General features: G+C 53.7%; 4 protein-coding genes across 4 annotated transcripts; 1 reads left to right on the top strand and 3 right to left on the bottom strand.

Moving 5' to 3' along the window:
• Positions 1–3,343: 3,343 nt before the first annotated feature.
• Positions 3,344–6,347, top strand: BDZ83DRAFT_654148 (uncharacterized protein; the record flags this gene model as incomplete). Its single annotated transcript, XM_060510698.1, has 6 exons — positions 3,344–3,362; positions 3,962–4,051; position 4,086; positions 4,705–4,992; positions 5,135–5,532; positions 6,259–6,347. 6 exons carry the CDS (start codon positions 3,344–3,346, stop codon positions 6,345–6,347), a joined length of 885 nt encoding a protein of 294 aa, XP_060362285.1.
• Positions 6,348–16,839: 10,492 nt separating this feature from the next.
• On the bottom strand, positions 16,840–17,740 carry BDZ83DRAFT_436501 (uncharacterized protein). The gene is made up of 2 exons (XM_060503076.1): positions 17,451–17,740; positions 16,840–17,386 (listed from the first exon to the last, which is right to left on the bottom strand). The coding sequence occupies exons 1-2, from the start codon at positions 17,499–17,501 to the stop codon at positions 16,985–16,987; spliced, it is 453 nt and encodes a 150-aa protein (XP_060362284.1). The 5' UTR covers positions 17,502–17,740; the 3' UTR covers positions 16,840–16,984.
• Positions 17,741–19,625: 1,885 nt separating this feature from the next.
• BDZ83DRAFT_784407 (uncharacterized protein) lies at positions 19,626–20,623 on the bottom strand (the record flags this gene model as incomplete). The annotated part of the gene is made up of 1 exon (XM_060515605.1): positions 19,626–20,623. A coding segment is annotated over exon 1 (559 nt), but the record flags the coding sequence as incomplete, so codon positions are not given.
• Positions 20,624–21,176: 553 nt separating this feature from the next.
• BDZ83DRAFT_436446 (uncharacterized protein) lies at positions 21,177–22,093 on the bottom strand. The gene has a single exon (XM_060503075.1). The coding sequence runs from the start codon at positions 21,893–21,895 to the stop codon at positions 21,404–21,406; it is 492 nt and encodes a 163-aa protein (XP_060362282.1). The 5' UTR covers positions 21,896–22,093; the 3' UTR covers positions 21,177–21,403.
• Between the last annotated feature and the right edge of the window lie 3,194 nt (positions 22,094–25,287).

The following is a 25,287-nucleotide window of genomic DNA, read 5'->3' as shown; positions in this document are numbered from 1 at the left end:
TGACCCCCCTTCCCCGTTCTGAACGGGGTGAGTGAAGATGTGGACCCGGTGTAGTCCCATACCGTAACAGCACACGCCCACTATGTGAACGCATCATACCCACCCAAAGACCACTGCCCTTCCGCACACCCTCCCCCCCCCCCTTCACAGCCCAGTTGAGATGTCCCAGGTGCTAGTAAGGGCCCCGTCGCCCCATCGGAGATTATTTACGTAGAGTAGACTGGGCAGCAGGGCAGACTCAGGGCCAGGGCACCGGTCGAGCAGGAAGGAGTACAGGACGCTCAAGGGTTGAAGGGGGTGCGATGGCATGGACCGCATGGTAGGGCAAGGCGGCGCGGACGGTAAGGATTCTCTGGCTCAAGGAGAGGGGGCTCAGTTTTCACGCTCATCTTCCTGACGAGGAGCCCTAGGGCGCAGGGTGAAGATGGGATATGGGGAACAAAGTTTAAGCCGTCCGTCCCATCGCCTACGCGCTCGAAACTTGAGCCGCGGTTGTAATGCGCTGGGGTGGTTCCGGGGGAGTGAATAGTGCCAAGAGAGGGGGCCCATCCTCTTCTTTCGCCGCAGTGTCGGACCAAAACATTATTGACCCCAGCACCAGGGCGAAGGAGAAATTGCCAAGACATTTGCACCTCCAACGTCAACCATGGTAAGCGACCCCTAACTTATGGAGTACGGAGCACATTGTGGGCGATTGCGTACGCACGCTGCTTTGATATCGAGACATAGTTTACATAGCAATCGGGGCTAGTGTTAGTCACGCGTGGGAAGGTAGTAGCAGCAGTAGGAAAGTTTAGCTTGTTGAGATTGATTTGCGGCGATTTGTCTAGGATGAACCAGGCCGAGAAGGGGGCTATCCCGATGAATAAGTCGCGAAAATCGTAAATTGTCACCCTTTGAACGGCACTAGCAAACGGCACTACTGCTTCACACTACACTACATCCGAGACGAACCTCCGTTCCTGGTCCCGTCGTTAGAAGATCCCCATTTTCCCAGCATCTAGCTAGTTTCCTTGATTCCTCATGGCATCAACTTAGCGGGAAAAGTACCCCTTCTCCGATCCCTTGGATGCCTCCCTGCAAGATGCAGGATTGCAGTGGCAGATTTGACAGGTTTACACGTACCATTGAGATAATGAGTGATACGCAGCCTAGTTATTACGGACCCGCGATATCTGACTCAAATGGCGAGCGTCATCGATCCCTATCGGTAAATGATTACTTTGTATGAGGAAATACCGAGCCACTCCACCTGCGCGCACCGAGGTAGAGTGGAAACGTGAATGACAAGTGTCAGCAATATACGGATGCAAAGCAGTGTACAGATATTACGCATACGTGACAAAGTTGGTTTAATGCGCAAGAAGAACACGAGGTTGTGCGAATCAATCGCGCTCTCTCACACCCGTAGACGAACCACAGTTGCACGACCTCGTGGCAGAAGATGGGATGGCTCCCGCAGTGGAACCATCATCCCTCTTGTTCTTTCGGAATTCCCGTCCGTACCATGAATGATCAACAGAGACAGACTGCAAAGTCACATAGAGAGAGATGGAGAAGCCGGACAGAGAGAAAGTTATGAGAGTCAGTTCTCTGCAAAGTTGGGACGGTTACATCCCCTCCCGCGCCATCTTACGAACCGTTGACAAAGCATTGTCGTTTTGGAGGTTCCTGGTCAATGGAGAAGAGCAGCAAAAAAAAAAAAGAAAAAAAAAAAAAAGAAGAAGCGAAAAGCATGCCCCCGTATAGCAACAAACCCCCCAAATGGCAATGGAGTAAACGAAGTATCCAGCAAAACTGCAACTCTACGGCACTGCCTTTTCGCAATCCGACCCAGAAAAGATGCACTCGCCTTACTCATTAACCCAAATCTACCCGGCCCCCCTTTCCACTCTGACAGGCACACAAACAGCGCTTAGGAACGACCCACTCGACCCTCCCCCCTACCCCAGGCGGGTTGGGTGCTCCTTGACCAGCTATGCTTTCTCCTTGTCCTGAGAGTATCCGTATGGAATACCTGAGTCTTTTCTCTACCACCTTCCCTGACTGTTCGGTTAATGCCGAACATAAATATTGGAATATCGCCAGATACGGCTCCTCTTCTGCCAATCTGCCCCTGGGGAATATGACCCAAATGCAGACAGAGGAGGCGCAGCAGAGAACACCCCGGTCTTATATCTCCTTCTTCAGGCAGCGATATTCATTCAAGTCCCGAGCCGATCGTAATGACGACACAACTCTTGATCCACCAACTCACATGGGAAATGGGGACGAGAAAAAGAAAAGATTGCAAAGGGGGAAGGGAGAGGGGATGGGAGAAGAGAACGGATACTGGCGAGAATACAGAAGTCCCGTTGTCAAATCAAATCGTCCCCATTATACGGAATTCGCTCCGGACCTGGCGAATTTACGGATACTCAGTTGAGCAGGAACTCAAGAGAGGCTATGCCCATGTAGGACCTGTGAAAGACAGGCTTCGGCATAATGCAACCCCGGTAGTATCCTCAAGGTCATGTCCGGACTTCTTCAATGTTATTCACAATAATTCAATGCAGTATTACATGTCTGCAGACTGATGACGGACGACCCTCTATCACCGACTACCTTGGACGGAGCTGACGAGGGCAAACGCTCAAAGGAACTGATGACCCAATAAGTCAGCTCGATGTGGCTACGCCTGATCCTAGTTCAAAGAGGGCTTGAAAGGAATGATCAAAGAACAACGGAAATTGTTGATAATGACCGGAACTGTACTGTTGCTAGGTTGGATGCTTTGCGCCGGCGAAGACGACATGCATCAAGAACCTGTACGCCTAGGCGACATGGACCTCCGTATCCGGTACACGGGGTATGTAACGTAACGAGCTCCAAGCAGGAAAACCCCATGTCTCAAAAGAAGAGCAAATTCTGTATCATTTGAAGATGGAATGATCTTACAAGAGAATGCCTCTATTCAGTCTTAGATGCGAAGCCACCGTCCCCGGAAGTAGATCGTCGTCTCATTAAACACAACTTATCCGCTCCTATAAGCCTTTCATGATAGAGCCTAGCCACTCGATAACATTGAATAATGACCAAAACTCATCAGTAAAGTAAACAAAGCCAGAGATATAGAAAGATACCTTCCATCAAGCCATGTGGTCGTTATCGAAAAGAGAGCCAGGGAAAATGATCACTAGACTCGAGATGAACAAAGATCGACCTCGACCAATCAAAAAAAAAGCAACCAAATCGTCGCAAGCCGTGGGGGCCATCGCCGGGAAAACACTTTCTGGTCCGTGTCGTCGCGGTCATCGTGGTTTTGGTATTAGTGTAAAAGCTTCAGAAAACGTGTGCCGTGCCAATGGTTGATGAGACGGATAGTAAGTACCATACCATATCCGATCTGAATCTCCCACCCCAGGGTCCAGTGGCAGGGCTGTGTGGTTTTAGTGTAGACACTTTCTTAGCGCGTACTTTTTCGTTTGTGGCCTGCCTCATTGAACCTCGGCGGGTTCTTTCTCGACTTGCCAAAGTGCGGTGTGAGAGAGTTTTCAACGTAAGCAATACACTACTCGCGCTTCTATTTTGCCATATTACACGCCGTCGGGCGGCATCTTCCCGCAAGGAACATCCCCCCTCGAGAGAATGCCTGCCAAAGCCTAAAGAACAGTCAGCAGCAGGACCTGCAATGCACAGTACTTGTCAGGTCCCCGTGACGTAGTATCGAGGATCACGAAACTTGAGCCCGTTTTCGTAGTTTGCCCATTTCCGAAAGTCTTGATTACACATCTAGCACAAAGGGTCAGCGGTAAGCCACGAGGTGATTACCATTTTTTGAACCCCGTATGTCCCCGTGGACCGTGGCTCCCGTGGCTCCGGAGATGCAAATTCGCGGAGAAGCGTACTATCGTCAAAAAGAAGACGGACGCTGAAGAATGTGGAGACTTGTAGCTCCAGTGCTCCATTCATCCTAAAAAAGGGCCGAGCATGCTTGCTTCTCAAATCTTGGAAACAGATGATCGAGAATTTGACGGTATTCTCCGTACTACCAGCAGTCTAACCCTGCACAGTAAGCCCGTCGCACCGCTGATCGCTGCGTGTAGTGTAAGTATGCAGTAGTAAGTATCTTTGAGCTTCTGAACAAGCCCGGGCCCCAAGATAGAAGAAGGAGGCTTGTCCGTAAAAGGCGTTTCATCCTCATCACCAGCATACGGGATCATCGCCCTACGGGTACGCAGGTTGCAGGCGCACTACATGTAATGCCGGGACCGCGTTGCGCAACGGGACACCCCTTCGCCCGCAAGGCTAAGGCGGTTCGTACTCGTTGTCGTCGTTGCCGTTACCATGGGTCATCGCATGGCATGGCATGGAAGCGTGTATTCGTACGCCCGGGCGGGTTTTCCTCCCCCCCCCCTTCCGTAGGGACTTAATCACCGTCTGTCCTGCGTCCTTCAGGCCTGCAGAAAGCGCAGAACTTCAATACTTCAGTCCGTCTCCCCTTGCCCATGTCCCGGACGAACCCTGCGGTCCTGCCTTGCCTTGCCCTGCCAGCCTGCCCTGCCCGTAACCCCGTTGAACTCGGCCCCCAAACCGCAATGTCCACAGGGCACAAACTCAAAAAGAGTGCAAGACCCCTTGGATGATCCATCCGTATGTATCCCCGACGTGGGAACGGGTTTTTTGATGGAGCAGCAGGCCCATACTGCGTAGGCACCTGGCCAGGACAGGCACCACGGACAGAGCCCAGGGCCAAGGTGAAGGCGAAAGACAGAAAAACGAAATGGTGCGGCAGCAGCCCTCTCTTTCCCTATCCTATCCGTTCCGTATCCGTACTCCGTACTCCAAGGATCAAGTCAAGATTTCGCCGATTGATTACCTCTTGGCCCTCCCTCCTCCTCGGCCGCCCCAGGGCGTCCTATCCGTGTCCGTATCTTTGCTCTCTGGACCGGACGAACTGAACCATACTTCCACCCCCTATTCGTGTTATGGCATCGGGCAGAATCAGCCTTGGTCAGAATCTGATATACACACTTCCGCAGGGTTCAAAGGTCTCCGGGCGCAGGTTCGCTGACATGCCCTGATGATGGAGCAGTGTAACAGTGTAAGAAAAAGCAGATTTGACAGGGGACGAGACACTACGCATGGGGAATAGTTCGTGCTTTTGGTCGCGTTCCGACTCCCCATGGAAGTTGAGCTTTGATGTTGCATCGGAGAATGCAATGATGGGAAGAACCCCGCGCGTAACGCTGCCTTGCTACTCCATTTGTGCCGGCACTGGCCAGAGAAATGCTTGCAGGATGCCAGTCGTCAATGGTCAGCAACAATTGTTTGGCCCTAAGCATTCCGTCTGGAATGGACTCCTGGGGGCGAGGCCACTCGAGCCAGCTGAATCACGGATATTGCCTCGTCTTTGGCATTTCTTGTCTCCAGACTCTGGCGGTCGACCCCCGTGCCCACCCCCTTGGAGTCCGAGACTAGTTCGCCTATACGACCTTCTCGTGTTCTTCCAGAAGACGTCTAGTAAAACCTCGTACAACCAGTACAGGTTAAGTAAGCAACAGCATACAAGAAGCGAGAATGGGTGGGTGGTGGACACTGGGCACTGGTCCCCGTGTCCGTCCCCCGTTCAGCCGAACCTTGACCCGCTGCTGTTGCTGCTGCCTCTCCTCGTCATGTGGGGACCTCGAATGCTTGGAAAACCTGAAGGTTCGTGCTTTGCCAAAAAGCGTAGGCCTTCCGCCCTGCGCGGCCCTACAGGCGAAACGTGTGACATGTTCCCAACTGAAGGGTTAGCGCACTGCACTAGCGGTAGACGGACCCTTGGCGTCGTGTCCCAGGCAGAGGACTTTACCTACATAGCTGTGCGGCGTGCCTGTGGCCGGTAGGGCGGACAGTGCGGGATCATTGATCAGCGCGTCGTGGTTGTTGACGCTGCCAGAAGGTTGAAGCCTTTCCCAAACAGGAGGGCATCCCCGTCCTCGACCTCGGCATGTCAGGGACTGGCTGGGAAGAGCCGGGCAGAGGAGGAAAGGAGGGGCGTCCAAGGGGAGAGGGGGTGAGAAAAGAGGAGTATTTTTCTCAACTCGCGATTTACCACAGTAGTGCAAGCTGCGAGAGAGAGGGACCAGGTCCATACCGTGGTGTGTAAACCCAGGCCAGGAGCTGTGGTTAGTCGCCGACCGTCTCCCCCTGGCTCTTGACGAGCCTGCGACGAGCCTGCGAGCGATCAATCGCTTCAGGTCAGTGACATCGTCGCCTTGCCGAATCGGGTTATAGATTCGGGCAGGGAAATGAGTTGCTATCGCGGCCTTTCAAACCCTCATATTGCAGCTTCATCATCGCCGTTCCAAGCTCTCAAGGGATGAGGTTCCAGGTACCAGATGGGAGGTTCTGCCGAAATTGAACTCAAAAATAAGCACATGAAACCCCGCCGTAGTTAAGTGCATTCGAAGCTTTCCCTTGACCGGGTAGTTGTCCAGATAGGAGAAAGAGAGCGAGTGTACCTGTCAGAAGGCGAAAAAAAAAAAAAAAAAAAAAAAAGCAAGACAAAGGTTATCAAATAGCGATACATCATAAAGGGAGCCCTCGCAATGCTAGGTCAGAGGTTCAATAAAAGGCTGAATATGACTCGTCGAGAACACTCGCAACCTCCTGGACATTGCTTCTTGCACTGCCACACTCGTGCCGGTGATCCAATGTCGAATTCAGAGTAGAAGTATCCACAAACAGGGCCGGCCGGTCGGCGGCAGAGAGGGGGCTACCGGGGGAGGGGAGCAGGGCCATAATGCCAATCTCCCTAAAACGGGGGCGTCGCGGGATTTTATGTACTACCCAGTAGGAAGGGAACAGTTTAACAGCTAATAGCTGTGCAATCCGTGGGAGAGGTCGTCGTCCAAGGATGGGGGCTGCAAGGATAGACGAAGGAGATGATGGTTAGGGCTTCCGGCAGTCGAGACGCCGGTGACGGGACTCCAAGAGAGCAATACCTCCGGCCGGGACACCGCCGGCTATTGGCTGTGGCCCGGCGAGGAGCACGCGTAACCCATGGAACGCACACGGAGGCCCAGGGGCGGATGGGCAGCGCTTGTCCGTCTGGGAGGCCATTGACGAGCCTTTTTCCACCGGGTGCCACGCCATTGCGAACCCAATGCCGTGAGCGTGGTGCCTGCAAGGGGGGCCGTAAGGCTAAACCCTCCTCCGTCAGGAATTGTCCTTGTTGGATGAGGATGACTACTGAAATCTTGCTGCTGACAGAAACTTGCTTCATCATGGGCGGCTTGGTATTCCACAGACAATAGGCCTGCCCCGTCGAAAGGGGCACAGGGGGGGGCTGCTGCTTTTGCAAGTTGCCAATGCTCCGTGTGTGTCTCCGCCGCCACTGTACCGTTACCTCCGTGGACCGCGTAAGCACCGAAAGCCAGCCGGGAAAGCGACGACTGGACAATGAAGCAGTAGGACAACTTCCCGGCCGTTCACAACAAGTGTCCGGACAGGTCCAGGAAACATGCGCGTCGCAAGTTGATCTCTGCTTGCCTGGGTCGTTGCACTCGCGCCGATGTGAGGTTCCATCCCGGGTGTTACTGCTCCGGCATGGCTGATCGCTGGGCGCAGCTCGTTTGAACCGGAGATCTCAGGGGTGGGTTGGGTTGGCATGGGACAATGGCCGATACTTCCTGACGACTGGTCCCCCTCTGCCATGCTTCCATGCCGCCATGCCTCTCGATCGTCGCTTGTTGGTGTGAACCACCTTGACCAGAAGAATGACACTCTGATGATCTCGGTTGACCGGAGACACCCAGAGTGCGGCCAACGGGGCACTAGTGCCTAGCCAGCCCAACTGGCCCATCTCCATCATCCCTAGGCGGCTGAAAAACATGGTATAGGTAGTGTAAGTGGTGTAGAGGCAGCCGCAGCCAAGATGAAATCTGGGTTTTCAGAACGCCACCACCGCCTGTTCGGCGCAATTACACACTTCAGAACCCGAGGCATGGCCCTGTTCAGTTTTTGTTCTAGTCATGCCCCTCACCCAGTGCTACCGCGGGGCCCTTTGGGGCCAGGACGGCAGATCATCGCCGTCGATCCAACCAAAAGTCTCCTACTGAGGACCACCGTCGATGCGCCTGTCGTGCCCAATAAGGCTCCTCGACAGCGAGTCAAACTGCGCGACCTTGTCATGCAACGTCGTAGACTTCATATATGGCTAGTCATTCTTGGGCGTCTGTACTCGTATACCCACTTTATGGTAAGTGATGGTGGCACGACGTCTCGCGCAACTTGTCAACGATCTTGTTCAACTCGGCGCAAGTTAAGCGTGGAGAGCTGAAAAAGTCAGTAACTAAATGCTGACTGAAAGGGATCACCGACATGAGCTGATGACAGGCAGCCAGGCGGGTAGGCCACACGCAAACTTCCGAGATCCTTCTAGACCGCTTCCATGCGCTTGCCCAATGGGGCACTTTCTCCGTTCTCACTCCGTGTCCCGATGAAGAAGCCATGCCGATTTCCAGCTTTTTCTTTACGATGCCAACAGTTTGAGTGTAACGACCATCGACTTCGCACAACGCGATGCGGGTTACACGTAGTGACCAGGCTTCAGCCGTGGATCTAGATGCAGCAGAGCCCCCGAAACTATTGAACATGCTGGTACAGACACCCTTGAGTTGGCCACGTCAATACTCGAAGTGCCGATGCCTGTTCTGAAAACAAACACGAGAGTGACGAGACTCCTTGGACTTTTGAAAGTTATGCTCTGCTGTAGTGAAGTGGGGGCCAAGATCCAAACCAAGTCTCATTCACTAGGAGTTCGAACCTTGTACCAAAGGCAGCGATGCTACGAATACCTCAGCCCGTATGCCGTACTTGCTATATAGGCTCTTGCGACTGGCAAGGTGGGCTTGATGTCGGATATTGAGTGAAGAAGTGACACTACGTCCCCAAACAGTGATCTGTTGCTGAGGAAATGACTGATCGAGACCACGGAGGTGGCGATGCTGATAAAATGGGTCCGAAAGGCAGCAGATCAGCTTCAAGTAGTGAGTATCAACCCGGAAAGATTGAAGTCGATCAAGCTGTCAGCCCTGTCGTCAGGACCAACTGGTATCCTCCCGCGTGCGAGTTTGACGTCCCGAACGCCTGCCCCCGTGCCCGCCAAAACCGACACCTCGGTACTGGCCCCACTTCGCCCGCCGGACAACCGACTGATTCGGAAGCCTGACCGGCAACAAGATTAGCTTCACCTCCGTACGGACCTTGGCACTGTCTCGTGTTCCGGAGGCTTTGTTAGGGAACTGAGGTTCTCAGCACCTCTGCTACGTCGGATATGCGTCTGTAAGTCTCCATATGGGAGAGTTGAACTGGCGCTCTGTGCAATACAGGCCCAGGCGTGGCTCCGGCCGATGCACCGCTTCCTCGATGCCACCCTCGCCTCATAATAGGATCTCGCCTTTAGGTCATAAAGCGTGTATAAATATGCCCGGGGTACGAACTATAATCCCTGTAGTAGCCCCCATCCGAGGTCAGGCGAGGCGAAGCAAGCCAAATCGCTTGTATGGCAGGTAGCGTAGGGAGGACGTCAAGGTCCGAGGGCCTTTGGAGAGAGCGAATCAACCGCGGTCTTAGTAGACGCGAAGCCGACATAAGTGAGGCACCTCTATCGTAGCTTGTGGCATTGATAATGAAGGCAGCGAGGCTGGTGGAATCCAGACCCCAAATAAGCTGCAGATTATTTCGTCGTACTATTAGGGTCTTACTCGGATGCGTATGAAGTGCAGAATAGGAGTTCGCAGCCCGCCGTCACGGGAATAGCAAGCCATGTGCCTTCTGTCAAATTCGAAAACCGTTAGATGCCTTGGGCCATACATGTACCATTGAGTTCCGGAGGGAGCTGCAGTTGGATTTGTCGAACCGTCCGTTCGTTGGCTGCGGATACTGGCCACTAATAATGCTCCCTCTCAAGGCTGGTTGACGGAAAGACTGAGATTCTCATCTTTTCGTTGGTCCAGATACGCACCAGGACGATCGAAGGATCTTGTGTACAGACCCATTTTACCGTGATCGATGCTGCACCTAAAGGGCACAGTTCCTGCTGGGTGGCGGGCGAGAGGGGTACGGAGCGGGGAGATATGCTGTCAAGCCTTAGCGGCCGCATCCCAAGTGAGACGGGTAGGTAGGTACGTAGGTAGGCCCAAGTCATGTCAATATCCCCTCGCGATTCTCGTGCTGTTATGTCTGACTTTCTCGCATAATATGGCCAAGTGAGCGAATGGTGGCTGGGATTATGATCTTGCGACTGGATCAAGTGTGAGTCAAGTGAGAGGGAAGGGTGAAGCGACGGGCGTCTGCGTGCGCCGCAAGAGATGTCGGCGTGTTGACAGTTGGAGCATTTTATGCCGTGCCTCAGAGTTGCGAGACCTTGGGGCTTCAGGTCATGACGACTCGCGTTAGTTCGTCTTCAAGGCGCAACATGAGTCGCGGCAATTGAAAATGCGCATTGCCTCGACCTCGCAGGGCCATATTGGAACAGTGGTATTCTCGCGGCCAAAGCTGCAGTTCTTCACTGCCAGCTGCTTGCCTGATAATATCCCAGTAAACGAAGGATGCCTCGAAGGTGACAGCTTATAATCCTGGCAACTACCAACTAGTTGTACGTCTTTGAGTCATATGACCGCCCCAGGCAGCAGAAGAGGCCATGATGAGGGGGGGAGGTGGTTCGCGAAGGAAGTTGAATTTACCGACAGAACGGGCATGGCCCCGCTCATTGCTCGCCCGGCTGTCTTACAGACCGTGCAGACCAACTAGATGTCATGACAAGTCGGCCTGATGTACATGTACGCCTGCAGCTCTACTGGGCAGCGGCGTAGAATACATCAGATAAAGGGGCCTACAAAGAGAAAGAAAGGCATACCTAGACCGTTAGTGTTGAGGCGTCTGAGACATGGATACAAGCAACGGTGCGCCTTCATCCTGCTCAGCACGCCACTTTTTGATGGTACTCTACATGAAAGTTGAGCCGTGCCGGCAGGCATGGTCCGCAATGTACTGCCGTCGCAGTGTCTCGTGTCAGCATGTGTATGCATGTCGCCTGAAGGGGCAACGCCACATCCATCCTCGGCGATATCTAGTCACTTTCTGTTCAGCCCTGTATCCGTAGGTACTTGCGGCTGCTTGCAGGTCTTCGGTTCCAGGATGAGACTGTAGCGCCCGGATGCCGCAGGGCGCGAATGTCTTGTATTTCATCGGGCTAATTGCCAATCGGCATGGTTTGAGATTCCGATAAGCTGCTTGGACGAGTGGAAGAATTGGTCTTTTATGCCAGTGTGTCCGCGTTCTCCGCTGCCACAGTGCGACGTTGCGGGATTCCCATGAATGGGAATATAATTCGGCGATCGGATGGGACAAAGAGTGAGACTGAAGCTGGCTTACAACGATACCTCGGTGGGCTGAGAGTGTTACGAGTCGGCTCGGGTTACTTCTTGTCTCAGCTATTGCCCACGGCAATTCCCCTCTACTCGCAGGGCTTTAGTTGGATGTCGCGTGGCTTGCCGTGGCGGCCCAGACTGACATGTTGTGTACTAAGTGATGTACAGAGGCGCCGACGACCTTTGAGGGGGGATTGGATAGCCAGCGAACCTCTTACAAAACAGACAGATATTGTAGACCAGGGGCCCAAGACATCGAGATCGCAGGGCTACCGCGTTTATCGAAGTGGGTGGTGTTTGTCAGTTCCACGACGGCAAGCAAAACGGTAAGTAAAGGCTTGATGGCCCTCGACGAACTTGCAACACCCCTTAGCAGGGCTCTCATATTGCCACTCTTCCGCACTGCAGAAACGGCCATCCTGGCGGGCACGACGGGTTAGAAATTAAGCTTTAGCACCGCCCCACGGAAATGTCCCTTCCTGTTGTCGATGGTTATGCTCGCTGGAATGACAGCCAGTCAAAGGAGAATGACGAAGCTGGCATAACGTATCGGGAACGCTGCCCAAACGCTACGCAGCCAGGTCATCACATGGGGACCTGGAAACTTCTCCGGAAGGATGGTGATTTTGCTGCAAGACCCTCCTCCGCGTCCGCACCCACCTTCCGAGATGTCGTCCGGGTTGCTCTTCAACCTGATGCGGGCATGCCGGCTTTCAGTAACCCTAAGCCGCCATGCGAACGGACCAGTCCGGAGGTTAAAGGGACGTCCGCACAATGACCACACAACTTGCTCTGAAATCAGCAGTCGTGAACCAACAGGATTGCAGCCCAGCCCTCACTTTGCAGTCCGCGCCACCGTCGTCACCAGCCCTTGAACGTAATCGTTGTTGAAGAAAAAATTGTCTTGGGCACGCGGCCCTGTCTTTGATCGAAGCACTGTGGCCAAGGCAGCTAGCTACTGCTCCGCCCAGCTCCCAGCGATGTACCGGTGTTGACTCGTTATTCGCAGGACGTACAAATTTTTGAAGACGATGCTCCATCTTTGACACGGGGGCGAGAGGGGTGACAAATCACTCGAGTATTCAGTCAGGTGCTAGCCGAAACGGTGAATCGAGGTCTTGGCTCGGTAACTTGACTTTGAGATGGCTGTAACCTTTGATGGCATGTAGTGATTATGGCGCCTAGTGAGCGTGATGCGAACAATACGGCCGAGAGTGATGGTTGTGTGGATAGACAGCGTGCCTGTTATGTTTCTTCCCCGCAATAGAATAGTGCTTCTCCGATACCTCCAGAGGCAGTCATTGTTGATTGGCTTCTGTCACAAGTTGAGGTTAGGAGAAACGCAGTTCTAGGGCAAATTTGAAATTGTTCCTGAGGAATAGCCTCCTGCAGCCTGCTTACTGTCCATGGCAGTGGGGGCGATCGTTGCACTAAGATGCCCGCGCTATTCCATGTGCCCGTATCCATAGGACTGTGACTCGAGCCAGCACCAGAGCCCATTGCGTTTCTCAAGTCCACAGTGCTTGCGCTGCACCACTCACATAATGGACTGCTGCTAAAAACAGCACTGGTGCCGCCTTCTTTTTGCTCAGCATCCGTAGGCTGTAGCATCGTCCGTCTGAAATCCTGCCTCTCCATCATTGGATCGCTTCAAGGTGAGGAGGGTGTAGACACCGCACGTGCTCTTAAGCAATCTGAGCTTGGCCGCTAGAATAGAACATCTTATTCGGCAACAACTAAGATCGGCGGGGATCCTGATGCCCTACGGATATTGGGATTGTTGATTCCCATTGCTTGTCTTGGATCCTTGGCTTGGGCTTGCAAAACTTGGAAGCTTGGAGGCGTGTCGGTTGGGCCTCGAACCTCATTCGCATAATAGAACTGGCCGTTGAGTGTTCGATGTCGTGTCAACACAAGGTGGGCGCAGAAAACGGAAATTCTCCATCAAAAGAGTGAAAGTGGGTGAGAAGGCGTGGGTGGCGTGGGTGGCGTCAAAAGGGGCACAGAGGTACCAAGTAAAGATGAGCTTTCTTCTCACCGAGGTGAGGCTTGGTCGGTGTGCGTGCGTTGCATCTCAATGATCTATCCGTATAGGAGCTTTGGGCACCAAATCTATCTACTCCGTACGGATAGTCGTTCTGACTCGGCTGATCGCAGACCTAGTGACTCGTCTCGAGCGCGAATCGAACGCCATGCCAGGTATTGAGGTGTAGCGGGCGTCGAGCCTTGCGGAGAGGCTAGCGGCTGCATTCACACCCCGTGGCTGAGAAGCTGTGGCGCAACGTTCTATGGACTTCTCAATTGTCATGGTAGCCCCAGGCTAATCAAGGCATGCTTGGCCTGTGGTGTGAAACTAAAATGGGCGATCTCAGCGTACGTATTCGTTCGTAATGAAGTGTATCCGTAGCTCATGCCTTGCGAACGAAACTCGTGGTCCCCTTCGTTGAGTCGTAGGGAAGTCATGCGCCTAAACGCCAATTGCGAAGCTTCGGCAGTTGCAGCCTTAAGGGCTAGGGCGAAGCCAAGCTCCATTGCGTTGCCAATTGAGTGAATGGGTGTGCCTGGCTCTCCCCCGCGGGTGTCCGGGTACTGATTCAAGACAGGTGCCATGGGACTCATGGGAGAATAGATCATAGGAGATGGACTGGAGCTTTTGGGTGGTCGAATCGTACGCTATGTGTGCAGTGCAGTAGATGAAAGCTTGGGCTTTCGAGGATGGCTGCGTGGGTTGGCGAGCCTGGCAATGTTTCATGCCGCTCTGGTCCTGGACGGCCCATTGGATGACGGGTCTCGGGGGTCTCTCCAATACGGAAGCCATCACCTTGTTGCCCATCGGAGCGACTCCATCGAGCTCCATTACACTGCGCTGCACAGCCTTCTTCCATTCTCCAGTTCTCCCACAATCCCCGCTTATCAGGACGTCCGAACCCACAGGCCCCTAGGACCTGGGTCTGAATGTGCCGAGGCATGGGATTCCAGCTGTCTAAGGTCCGGCCCCTTTGCCTTGCATCTCCAACGGCGTCACACCATGATAATGGCCAATGAAGCACCTTGAGGAGGTGAAAGACAGACAGGGAGGCATTGACACGCTTCAGGTTGAGATACCAGAAGTAGCAAAGAGCCTCATTGTTGATTCTTCATACTTGGTAGGATTCTGAGTTCTGACAATGGGGTAAGCGTTGCTGCCCTCGAAATCTGTCAGGATTAGGAGGTGCGTTTCCACCCATGATCTCGGTGCTCTCGGTGGAAATGTGGAGATACTCAATATGAGTCGCGGGCTCTGGTGACGTGCAGTCTGTGAGGGGCGATGAAGCACTGGCGTCTGGCAGCGACGGTTTGAGGTTCAGTGGCGACGCTCTGGGGTTCTCAACATGGCTGGTCTGGGGTCGTTGTCCTTTTTAGGCTATTCAATCGGGGTGCCTGCCATTGACCATAGGTCCTGTTTGCATTGGGTAAGTAACCGTATCCGTACGGACTTCATCACTTCGAACACGTAGTGAGGGTTCACAAGATTCCTTCAAAGTGCTTCCAGAGCATTGCCTGTGGTAATGTTGATTGAGAACATGTAGGCGCCGCGTGTCCGTAAGCAAGAGCGTCCTCTCCCATCGGGCACAGTGGTGCAATTCAGCTGGTGTACCTCAAGAGACCGAGCCTTCAACTCGATGTTGTTGTTGCTCGAGATACGACAAAATTGTATAGGCCCTGCTGAAGGTCAATATAGTTCCTTGCGATGTTTCCAAATCGTCGAGATTGTGTTGGTTACGTCCGTGGTAGCCCCGTAATGCGGCGTCAATCTGGCTGCGCTATCGTCTTTGATACTGACGGTGTATATCCATTCTGCCCAGCGAACGCCATTCGCAAGTTGACCTGGATTTGAACTAGACTCTTTTGCTAGAGCGGAACGCACAGAAGTAACCGGACCATCGGCGTCCTCGCCGTCATGGGTGCTAGATTGGCGTGAGGTAAGCTTTGGAAATGTCAGCGTTTCGAAGCTTTCTTGACGTACAAAGTATGAGTGGAGCTGTCTTGTTCCTGATCGAAGATACGATCATGCCTTCCAGACTCCGAGAACCTGCTCTCTAGTCTCAAATGGCAACGAGCATGCAGGACGTCCTGTTGCTGCAGTATTTTCCTTCGACATTGGTGAAATCCGTGTTCACGGCCTTGTCCGCGTCCTGGCTATTCAGTACAGATACATGTGGAACTCACGCAAGCGTGTTGGAGTGGCTCGTGCGAGCAAGATCTACGCCCTATCTCCGCTTGGGGCACGAGGAAGTACGGATACCCCTGTCGACAAACCGACAGACAGACGCCAAGTTGGAGGCACCGCTAAGCAGCCGTGGCAGCGAGGCCCAAACGGTGTAGGGCTGAGGAGGTGGCTTGGGGTTGGAATTCCGCCATCATACCGTCCTGGTCTATCCAAAGGCGGACGGGCTCTTACCAACATTCCGCACTCTTCCAGTAGGTATTCGTCCTCCTTGGACTGGCAAGCGCGCCCGGGCTGTCTTGTAGTGACTGATGAATGTTCCAGCAATATCCATTCGTACGTGGTTTTCATGTGATGAGGGTTCGAGTTGTTGCATGACTCGTCAGATGAACCATCAACCACGTGCGCTAGGGACATGTCCTGTCTCCAGAGTCCAACCTCGTTGACCATTTGTTGTTGTTGGATCGTTGGTTGACATGATCAGGGTATGGAGCATTGGAGCTGCAGCGTGGAGATTTGAACTGCAGGGCAGCAGGGAAACCCTCATCGGAGCCGATTGGCCCCGTTCTACCCCCACCTGCCGATGCTCCAATATCAAACCGCCTACGGTGCGGGGTATCCGTACTCGATTCGTTCCGAAACGCTCCAGCACGACTCTGCCTGGGCATCGACAGACTATCGACGGGCGCGGCGCAGTCGTTGATAGGCGGTGCACTGAGGAAAGCCACTGAAGAAAGGACTTTGAGCGCGCGAGCATGAGCTTTTGTCATGCTTACTGACATGGCCAGCTGCCACAAGTCTCGCGCCAGTCAGTGCTAGTGAAAGCGCAAGAGTCCGAAAACTCAAATCTCTCTTTAGTGGAAGTGTGAGGTGATGTCAGGTGCCGTCGTCTTCGGAGAAGACTCCGCAGCAAGTAGGGTCAGACGCCTCCCTTCAGAGACGGACAACGGGTGGCTGGGTTTGCAAAGCGTAAATGTGACCGTAGGCAGAGTCTGGTTGTATGCTAGCCTGCACGATTGTAAGCGAGCTGAATGGAAGCGGCGCTGGCTTCTAATAACGCGTCTCCCAGTTTGGAATCATTCTTCATGATTGGCGAACGGCATGTTCCAGTGCATGCCGCAGGCCACCCGTTGCCAGATCATGGCGTCTTGGGAGCCCCGAGGCGCCGTGGGCAAGTAATCTGCGGACAAATGTGAACGCAGTCTTGTTGGCGAGACTCGGTATCACCACTTTCTACATCTGTACGCATAGGCGTAGTGTCTGACGAAGACACAGGACCTGCCAGAATCACCAGATTTGGTCATCACACGCCGAACTGCGTGGGGTTGTAAGGTGAACAGTACGCAGAATTTGGTACTTGGGTTCGGACGGGGATGGCCTAGATCGCTCGCGGCCGCCGGTGTCTTGGGCCTGCCGATGGCCCTGAAAGGGGATGACAACGCGCGCTGTAAACCTCGCTGGAAAACCCGGACCATGACCCTCCCCGCTCTGTAAAGGGTGGTGGTGTGTGTGTCCGTACGTACGAACGACTAGGAAGGAAATGCGCAGGGAGCCAACGTTCAGGCCTGGACTTCCTCAATGGCCGTCTGTTAGGAAAGCATGTCTCTTCTCTTGAGTAGCAAGTAGATGTGGATCTTGGCGACATTGTTTCTTCTTGTCCATCTGTCGCAAAGTCAGCACTTTCGTATCTCGTTGACATACCATTCAGTTTAACCAACCAACATCCAGGAAGTTTGGTGGCGCACTGGGCTGCCCGGCATCCTGGGTAAGGTGCACCAGCCTCCAGGTACGCAGATGGACGTCAGCAAGGGGAACTTATCCAGCCTGGTAGGGCGAGAAGATACTGCTGGTCTGCCTGAGAGGGTCTCTAGTATTCTCCCGCGAAACGTGGGCATGCCGGGCTGCCCTAAGAGTCTTTGTGGGAAATGCTGCTAGCTCCCCAGACCCTCGGCGGTCTTGCCTTTCACGGAGGGCAGGGCAATTTGTCTGACAATACCTGCGTGTCCGTACCAGCATGGTTCGGAAACTGCATCATTGTCAGCCCTAAATGACGGAACGGGGAATGGAACTTGCAAACACTTGGTATTCAAAGCCATGGCCAGAACCCAAGGCGGTAGAAGGTGCGAAGGCTTTAGCCATGCGTCGACGGGGGGCTGCAGGCGCTTAGTCAAAAGATGGAATGTGGTCCGAAGAGACTGATGCTGTCGGTGCTTCAGCGTCGCCGACAAGGGGCAGCTGGCGGTTCGTCAAACTTGGGGCCTTACGCCCTACTTTGCAGTAGTGGGAGTGAAATCCAAATAGCGTCCAATACTTCGGATCTCGACAGGGGCCACCCTTCCAGCCCGAGCAGACCGAGGCCCGTACGAAGTCCGGGCTAGCTATCCGTCCGTCTTAGCTCGTTCTGACGGACTCTCGTGTGTCCTAGTTTGAAGAGTAATGATGTGATGCCCATCACCTGATCAGAGAAGGAGCGTGAAAGAAGAACTCGAACCGACAGGGGGATACCGAGAACTGTATAGGGCAGGAGAAGCCCTCCGCAAGGCAAGTCAGCGAAAGCTGGCTTGAACCAAAAGATTGTCCCATGTTGAAGACCAATGGTGAGACAGCGGTTCCTTGGTGGCAAAGTTATGCTCTGTCGTCGTCGTCGTCGTTGCAAGAGGAGAAGGCTGGCGCAACTTTGAGCGTCAAGATTGGCCAAACATCCGCTCGTAAACACAGTCATCCTGGACCAAGCGGTGCGTTGATACCACTATGGGTGTGCTGTGCTCAGTCGGGCGACGAGCGGGCCTTGACTGACCGATTGACATGACATGCAAACGGTGGGCTGCAGCGCAACGGCGGGATAAGAGGAGGGTTTGGCGGCGAAATCCCCGACGCTTTTCTCCCCATGATTGGCTGTTAGGACTAAGTGCCGACGTGCACAGCCCAGTCAAGAAATGGCCGGCCTGGCAGGCTGACCACGCATCTGAACCCCGAGACTGAATGTGCTAAAAGCAACCACGGAATTCAGATCTTTCACATAGCCGGACTTGCTTGGCAAACTGAGCGGCTGCGGGAAGATCGATATGGTTAGATCGAGATGCGAAAGGCAGCAGCAGTTGCAACGCCGCAACTTGGAGATCGTCGAGTTAACCAAATCAAGCCGGAGACTTTGGACCGACGAAAGTGCCTTTTGCTATTTCGAAGCTTCTGTACGTTGGAAACGAGGCACTGCCATTGCGAGCTTGGCAGCACGTAAGCCGAATCGTCCTTCTGTGGTTGTCCACCGGTTGTTTTGGGAGCTGGTCCGTTGCCAAAGATTGTTGCGGCTCCTATCGATATCTGCTCGTGAACACGCTGTGGAGACGTTGTAACAAATAAGTGCACATAGGCTTGCTAGACGAGACGGCGCCAATGTTCGGCATTGGCACCTTGGCTCCCTGCCTGCTTGGCCAAAGTGGGAGGGACTTTGGAAATAGCGGCACCACAGCTCTCGGTTTTGCAGGTGCCTGCCTATGCTACGACAGACATTAACAAGCCTATTCCGCAGACGCATTTGATCAGAAGTCTGCAGGAATCAAGTGGGTGGGTTCAGATGATCGGCAAGCGCGCATAGCAATTCTGAACAAGGGACAGGGCGGGATAGCGAGTCAAAACGACATTTGCAATCGATGATGGTGACGAAAACAGGCAGCGGCGACGGCGGCTGGGATTGATTCTTGCCAATGCCGGACAAACCCCCACAAGGAGCCGATTACGTTGAGTTGTCAGACGTACAGAGTGGCGGAAGTTCGAGTGTATTCGTTCGCAACGTACTCTGTAGACCGGTAGGTAGTGTAGGTACGTCAGGTCAGGTAGTGAGTGTACCTGAGGGTTATGAAGATGGAATGGGTACGGCGTGGAGTGCCCTGATGTCTGATGGCAGTGATTGGCGGTGGGGTAGGTGGAGGGAGGTGTGTGAATGGTTCGAGATCCATGCTTGTGTGGGGTTCGAGTCGAGAATGTCATTGATAGATGCGGTGAGGTCGAAGTTGGTGGCATGGGTAACGGTGCCGTAGACAACAAGTGATGGCTGGGAACAATGCCAATGTCTGCGTTAATGAGTGGTGGCCTACCATCGTTGAGGGTGTTTGCTTCTGTGCATGGGGTGAAGAGTGGCAGGGCAGCTCCAGGATAGCATCGTGATGGCGGCGCTTGAACGACGGTCTGGTATATCTGTCCGCCTGTCTGTGGCGGGGAGATAAGGTCGTACAAGCGTTGTCCCAGGATGAGGCAGGACTGGGCTGGATGGGAGGGGAGACTGGAGTTGACAACGGAGATGCAGCATGGCGAAGGGTTGGAACTTAGAACCTTGGACTTTGCCTCAATAGCAGAAGGCAGAGGTGCAGGTGAAAGGGTGCAGTATGGTGCGGTGCGATGCGGTGCGGTGCGAATGGTGTCGACTGCGGTCAAACGGTGTAAGGTAGAGAGGTGAGGTTGTGGAGAGGTGCCATTCGGGGTCTTGGACCGTCGTTTGGCCGAATGAGACGAGAAGATGGGAGGACAAGAGCTGCAGCGCAATGACATTGACATGCCGCACGACGACGACGACTTCGACATAGTCGGGACGGTACACAGTAGGTGGGTTGTAACGTGAATGCAACAGCAACCCAATGGTGGGCAAAGGCGAGAAGAAGTGATGAATGATGCAACAAAATACTCTGCAAGGCAAGGCAAGGCACCTTACCCAAAATGCCCACCTCATGTACCAAAGTATCCTTCGTGCCTACCTTTTCTTAGTCAATGGTGCGCTCTTTCTATTCCAAGTTTACTATCGCGGAAGGTGAGGTTCCCTCTGCACACCTTCCTCGTACGTCGTTGTTACTGTGTCTCAGAGGCAGGCAGTGGTACCATATATTGGTGCTGGTTACCTACCTTACTCCCTTGGTCCCTTAGTAACCTTACAGGAAGCTGCTGACTGAGATGGATGGGAAAACGTGGTGAGTGCGTACTTGTCTTTCTAAATTTGTCGGATGCCATTTGCGACCTGAGTGTGTGTGTGTGTGCTGCAGACCAATGCACCTTTTTACCTGGGTATCTCTGTGCCGCCTGAAGTGGGTGGTCTCTAGGGAGTACAAGTCTACACTCTGCAATTCATCTCCCATTGGGTTATGCTAGGTTCAACCTGAGGTCCGAGGCAAGGTACGTATCGGAGGGATCCATTCCCCTTGGCCCATTCCCCAGTGCCAATCCCACCCTCGCTCTTGCCTTCCCGTGTGTGGGAGGCAGGCGCAGGGCCAGCAGGGCCAGCAGGGCTCAATTTCACACCCTCACTCTCTGGCACCCCCCCGCTCTGCTGAGCGCTGGGTGTGGCTCTAATACTCATCCGCTTGGTGCACGCCCTTAGGTCTGTATGCCTGGGCAGAGAACATGATCCTCCAAGTGCTCACCCTTTTCACCCCTCCCAAGTTTCTTCCCCACGCCCTCATGGCCTTCCAGTCTTCCATTCAATCTTCTTCTTGTTCTTCTTCCTCCTTGCGTTACCGAGCAGCCCCTGTATTCAGACTCTGACTTTTTTACATCCAAATACCACACACTGACGCTCTATCCGAACAGATGCAGAGAAGGCCTCTGCGGATAGGAGGACCTCCTATTCGTCCGTCACAAGTTGACACGACATGGACAGCAATAGATGAAGGGGAAGAAGAAGAAGAAGAAGAAGTGTAACCGTCTTGCTGTATGAAGCAGCGTAACTGTGTCACTGTGCCCGAGCATAGGTATGATGGGTTACGAGGGGGTGGTGTGAAAATATGAGGAAACAAGACTGAAGATATCTCCCTTAATTAGTATATAAAAGCGTAATGTACCTACTCTCTGGCTGTAGAAAAAAACGAGTCAACACGCTGAAAGCCCAGGATTGTATCTCGATGGACTTGGGATACCTATACGTATGGCAGGAAGCACGGGAAGGTCGAGAAAGTCTTGGTCCTTGCCCTGCGAGTCCCTTGCGCCTGCCTTGTCTGCTCTCTCTCCTCTCCCACGGGCCACGATGCGGTGCTACCCCGTTGTCGTGGACCCGCGCTAATCCTGATCGGATACCCCTGATCTTTGCAGCCACGACACTGGACCGCGGGAGGGACGCATCGGGAGCGCGCAGCAAATGGAATGATTCAACGGAACCCGCTTTCTGCCCTGCTCTGCCCTGTGTCGCCTTGGACTTGCATCTTTGCAGCACACACTGCACGCACATTCCTCTTTTCAACGGAGAGACGGACGGAATCAAGACGTGAGCCTGGGATACGTTTTCTATGGTATCAGTCTCTCCGTTCATCCTTTCTTGGGTGGGATGGGCAAGATGAAGTACGGATATGGAGTATTATGTATGGTTTTTGAAGACCCCACCCAGCTTATCTAAGCACTCGTTCAAGAGCCCAAGAGACCGTTGCGAGATGCTCCACACAGATGCCTCGAGATGCCTGTGCCACCAAAGAGATGCACTTTGTCTGTTTCTTCTACGCCTACCTTACAATGAGGCAAGCACGGCAAGGTCATCCATCTCCTCTTTTGCACCGACATCAGCATCAGCATCAGCATCAGCATGAGCTCAGCGTCAGACTCCATCCGAACCCGACCTTACTTTTCATTGCTTACCCAGGCTGACAACTCGGGCAACTCAAATGTACCTTGGTTTTAGGTAGCTTTCTTAAGTCAAGCCCAAAGGCTGCAAGATGCAAAAGCGAGATGCAAATCCACCAAAGTCCCGTTTCGCATCATTTCCCCTCTTGCTTTTCCTGACTCCTCCAGTTCCGCCTTGGCCTTGGCGCCAACCTGAATGTTCGGTTCGTGCCTGCTGTATCTGTACGGAGTACCGGCCTCACCTACGTGCCTACCTGTTGAAGGGAAGTTACGCCCAAGGTATCCAAGGTACCTATCGTAGGTACCTGCCCCGTCGCCTGGTGTTGGTACCTCTTCCATTATCGATGCGCATCGTTCTTGCCTTGCGAATATTTCTCACGCCTACCTACCCACTCAGTGATGCATGTGGCTTCGTCAACGGGATTTTGCGTTTGTTTGGGAAGGAGAAAGGGAAGGTGGACATGCAATGATGAGGAGGGCAAGAGGCAGCAGCACTTCTGCCTGTCCTCTTTCCTTGAGATGATGGGTGTAATTCTTCGTGTCTATTCGTATGGAAAGTACCTACCAAACCGTGCCTACCTGAGGTAGGTACTTTACCTTATGACTTAGCCCAACAGGAACATGCAGGTAGCAACAAATGCTCCAACAGCCCACCTCACACTGCTTGGTCATCGTCCTCGGCTTCGGGATGATTTCCCAACTTCCATCTCATCAGTCGGACCACGAAACCTCAAATGCGCTGCGTTCCCGCCTTGTTCTTTCTTCACACGCCATTCCATCTCGCGCACGGAACGAGCGTCGAAGGAACCTTCTTCATACCTTGGGGCAAGGTATCTTAGGTCTTCACCTGAACGCAAGGTACCTTGATCACCTTACTTTCTCCCACCTACACCTTGTACCTTTTTCTTTTTTTTTCTTTTTCTTTTTTGTTCCGTGCTGATTTTTACTCCGGTGCCTCCAGGTCTCTGCTGAATCGAGCGAGGTCCCGACGCGACATCTGCCAGACCGCCCGGACACAATCCCATTCTCGACTTCTTTTGTTCTTCATTCCATTGTTGCGCTTCCCTGGCCCTCATCCGGACGGACCCAGACCTGCGGTTTACCTTGGCTCACAAGGCATATTACTATTGATTACCTACGAATGCCGTATACGTACATCAGGAGACTAGCACCGGGCAAAGACCACGACCTGGACGCCGTCTAGACTCCACGGCACGCCGCACGCCATCACCGCCGTCTTATTACCCACACCTCTCCGAATATCATCAAGGAAGACAAATTACCACATTGCTCACCCCGCCGTCCTTGACGCACTCCGATTCCTCCAACGACTCGACCCGACTCGGATGCTTCTTTGAGCCTTCTAGATCCATCGCCTCACCTTGCCCATCCAAAGTAGCCCACGCACGCGGCTACTAACAGCACGGCATACACACCACACGTACACACATAGCGTACACAACCATATATACATACACCTTGGCCTATCTATGCTTATATCGCCTGGGTGGCCTTGGTTGCATCAACATCAACGCACCTCATTCCGTCACCCCCATGACTCTCCGTCCCCAGCCATCTTCCTCTTCTTCCCTTCCCCCTCGAACGCTCGATCCGAGCAACAACGCCCTCCCCTACAACTATTACCACCACGGATAACTAGCCTACACCACCTTGCCCGGCTGCCTTACCTTGGCTACTACCCACACCCCGATGCAGCAAGAAGGAAGGGCGACAACAAGTTGACAGACAGGGCTGCATTGCTGCTTATGTGCTTGCACGGCACTAACACAACGGGCTACAAGAAACAGCCACACGCCCACCGTCGTGCTCGTGGTTCCCTGGTGTCTGACTAGCCAGTCCCCCATCCGCATCCTATTCCTCTTAAGGCTGCTCGCCGAACAAGCGTCCCGCTACTCCACCCGTCCATGACGGAGATTCACCCCCCCTTCCTTATCACCACTCCCTTTTGCACTCCCTCCTGAGTCTTTCAAAGTTCACCCATCATTCCCGTCACCTCTTCCCATTACACCCCCCCCCTCCCTTCTTGTCCTTCCATTCGGCCTTCCTCTTCTCCACCTCTTTCTTCTGCCCTGCCCTGTAAGGCCCTAGGCTACGGATACCTCAGGACCTAGTGTATCCGTACACAGTAGGCGTGCTAGGCTAGGGTATCAGGTAGTCCCTCTCTCTCTCTCTCTCAGTCCAGTGTCTCTCTGCCTGGGCTGTCCTCTGTCTCTCAAGTATCCCCTGCTGCTGCCCCTGCTGGGGGTAAAAAGGAACCACCCGGGGGGGCTTCTTCTCCAATCCACGTTACGCCGAAGTTGGAGGTTTGGATGTGCCTCCATTTGGGTCCCTGGGCCGCTACCGCTACGAATACCGCTACTGCTGCCGCTGGAGCTTCGCTTGACGCTGCCGACAGCTTCCCTGGGCTCCCCCTCCACCCCCTTCTCCTCTCCTCTCCTGGACCAGGTCCGTCTCCTCCACTCGACTCGTTCTCCCGCCTTTTTTTCATAAGTACTAGTCGCCTCTTTCGCCTTGCCATACCTGGGGGTGTCGATTTTATTTTATTTTTATTTATACAGCAGCTGGCGTCGTCACACAATTGCCTCTTATTTCAGCTGTCGTCTCCCCCCACGACCTGACCTGACTTACGGATCTAAACTCTACCCACCCCAGCTCCGGCCACTCTGCTTCCTCCGACAACATTTGCTCCTCGCATTCCTCGACGCCGTCCGGACCTGATCTGTTTCTGCTTGTCCCGCGATTAGACCGCCGGACTCAACAATTGTACATCCAGTCCAACCACATCGACGTCTGCTCCTTTTCCCTCTTCTGCGTTACGACTCGCGCCGCCTTGCTCGATTCCGTCTAGTCTTGTCTTTCCTTTTCAGTCTCCTCTCGGCCCCGACCGCTTCGTGACGCAAGAGAGAGACCGACAGAGACAGCCATTCTCGGCTTGCATTGGCCCCCGTTCTCAACCAACGGCGAACCCGACTGTCATCGCCACCCACGGCCTCCAAGACGACCGCCTTGGCCTCGGACGCTTCTCCTCGTATCCCACCGCGATCAGAACCCAAGATAATTCCCGGC

The sequence above is a fragment of the Colletotrichum acutatum genome (assembly GCF_030867785.1).
Source record: "Colletotrichum acutatum strain CBS 112980 chromosome Unknown BDZ83scaffold_83, whole genome shotgun sequence".
Classification (NCBI taxonomy): domain Eukaryota; kingdom Fungi; phylum Ascomycota; class Sordariomycetes; order Glomerellales; family Glomerellaceae; genus Colletotrichum; species Colletotrichum acutatum.
This window is presented reverse-complemented; position numbering and strand designations above follow the sequence as displayed.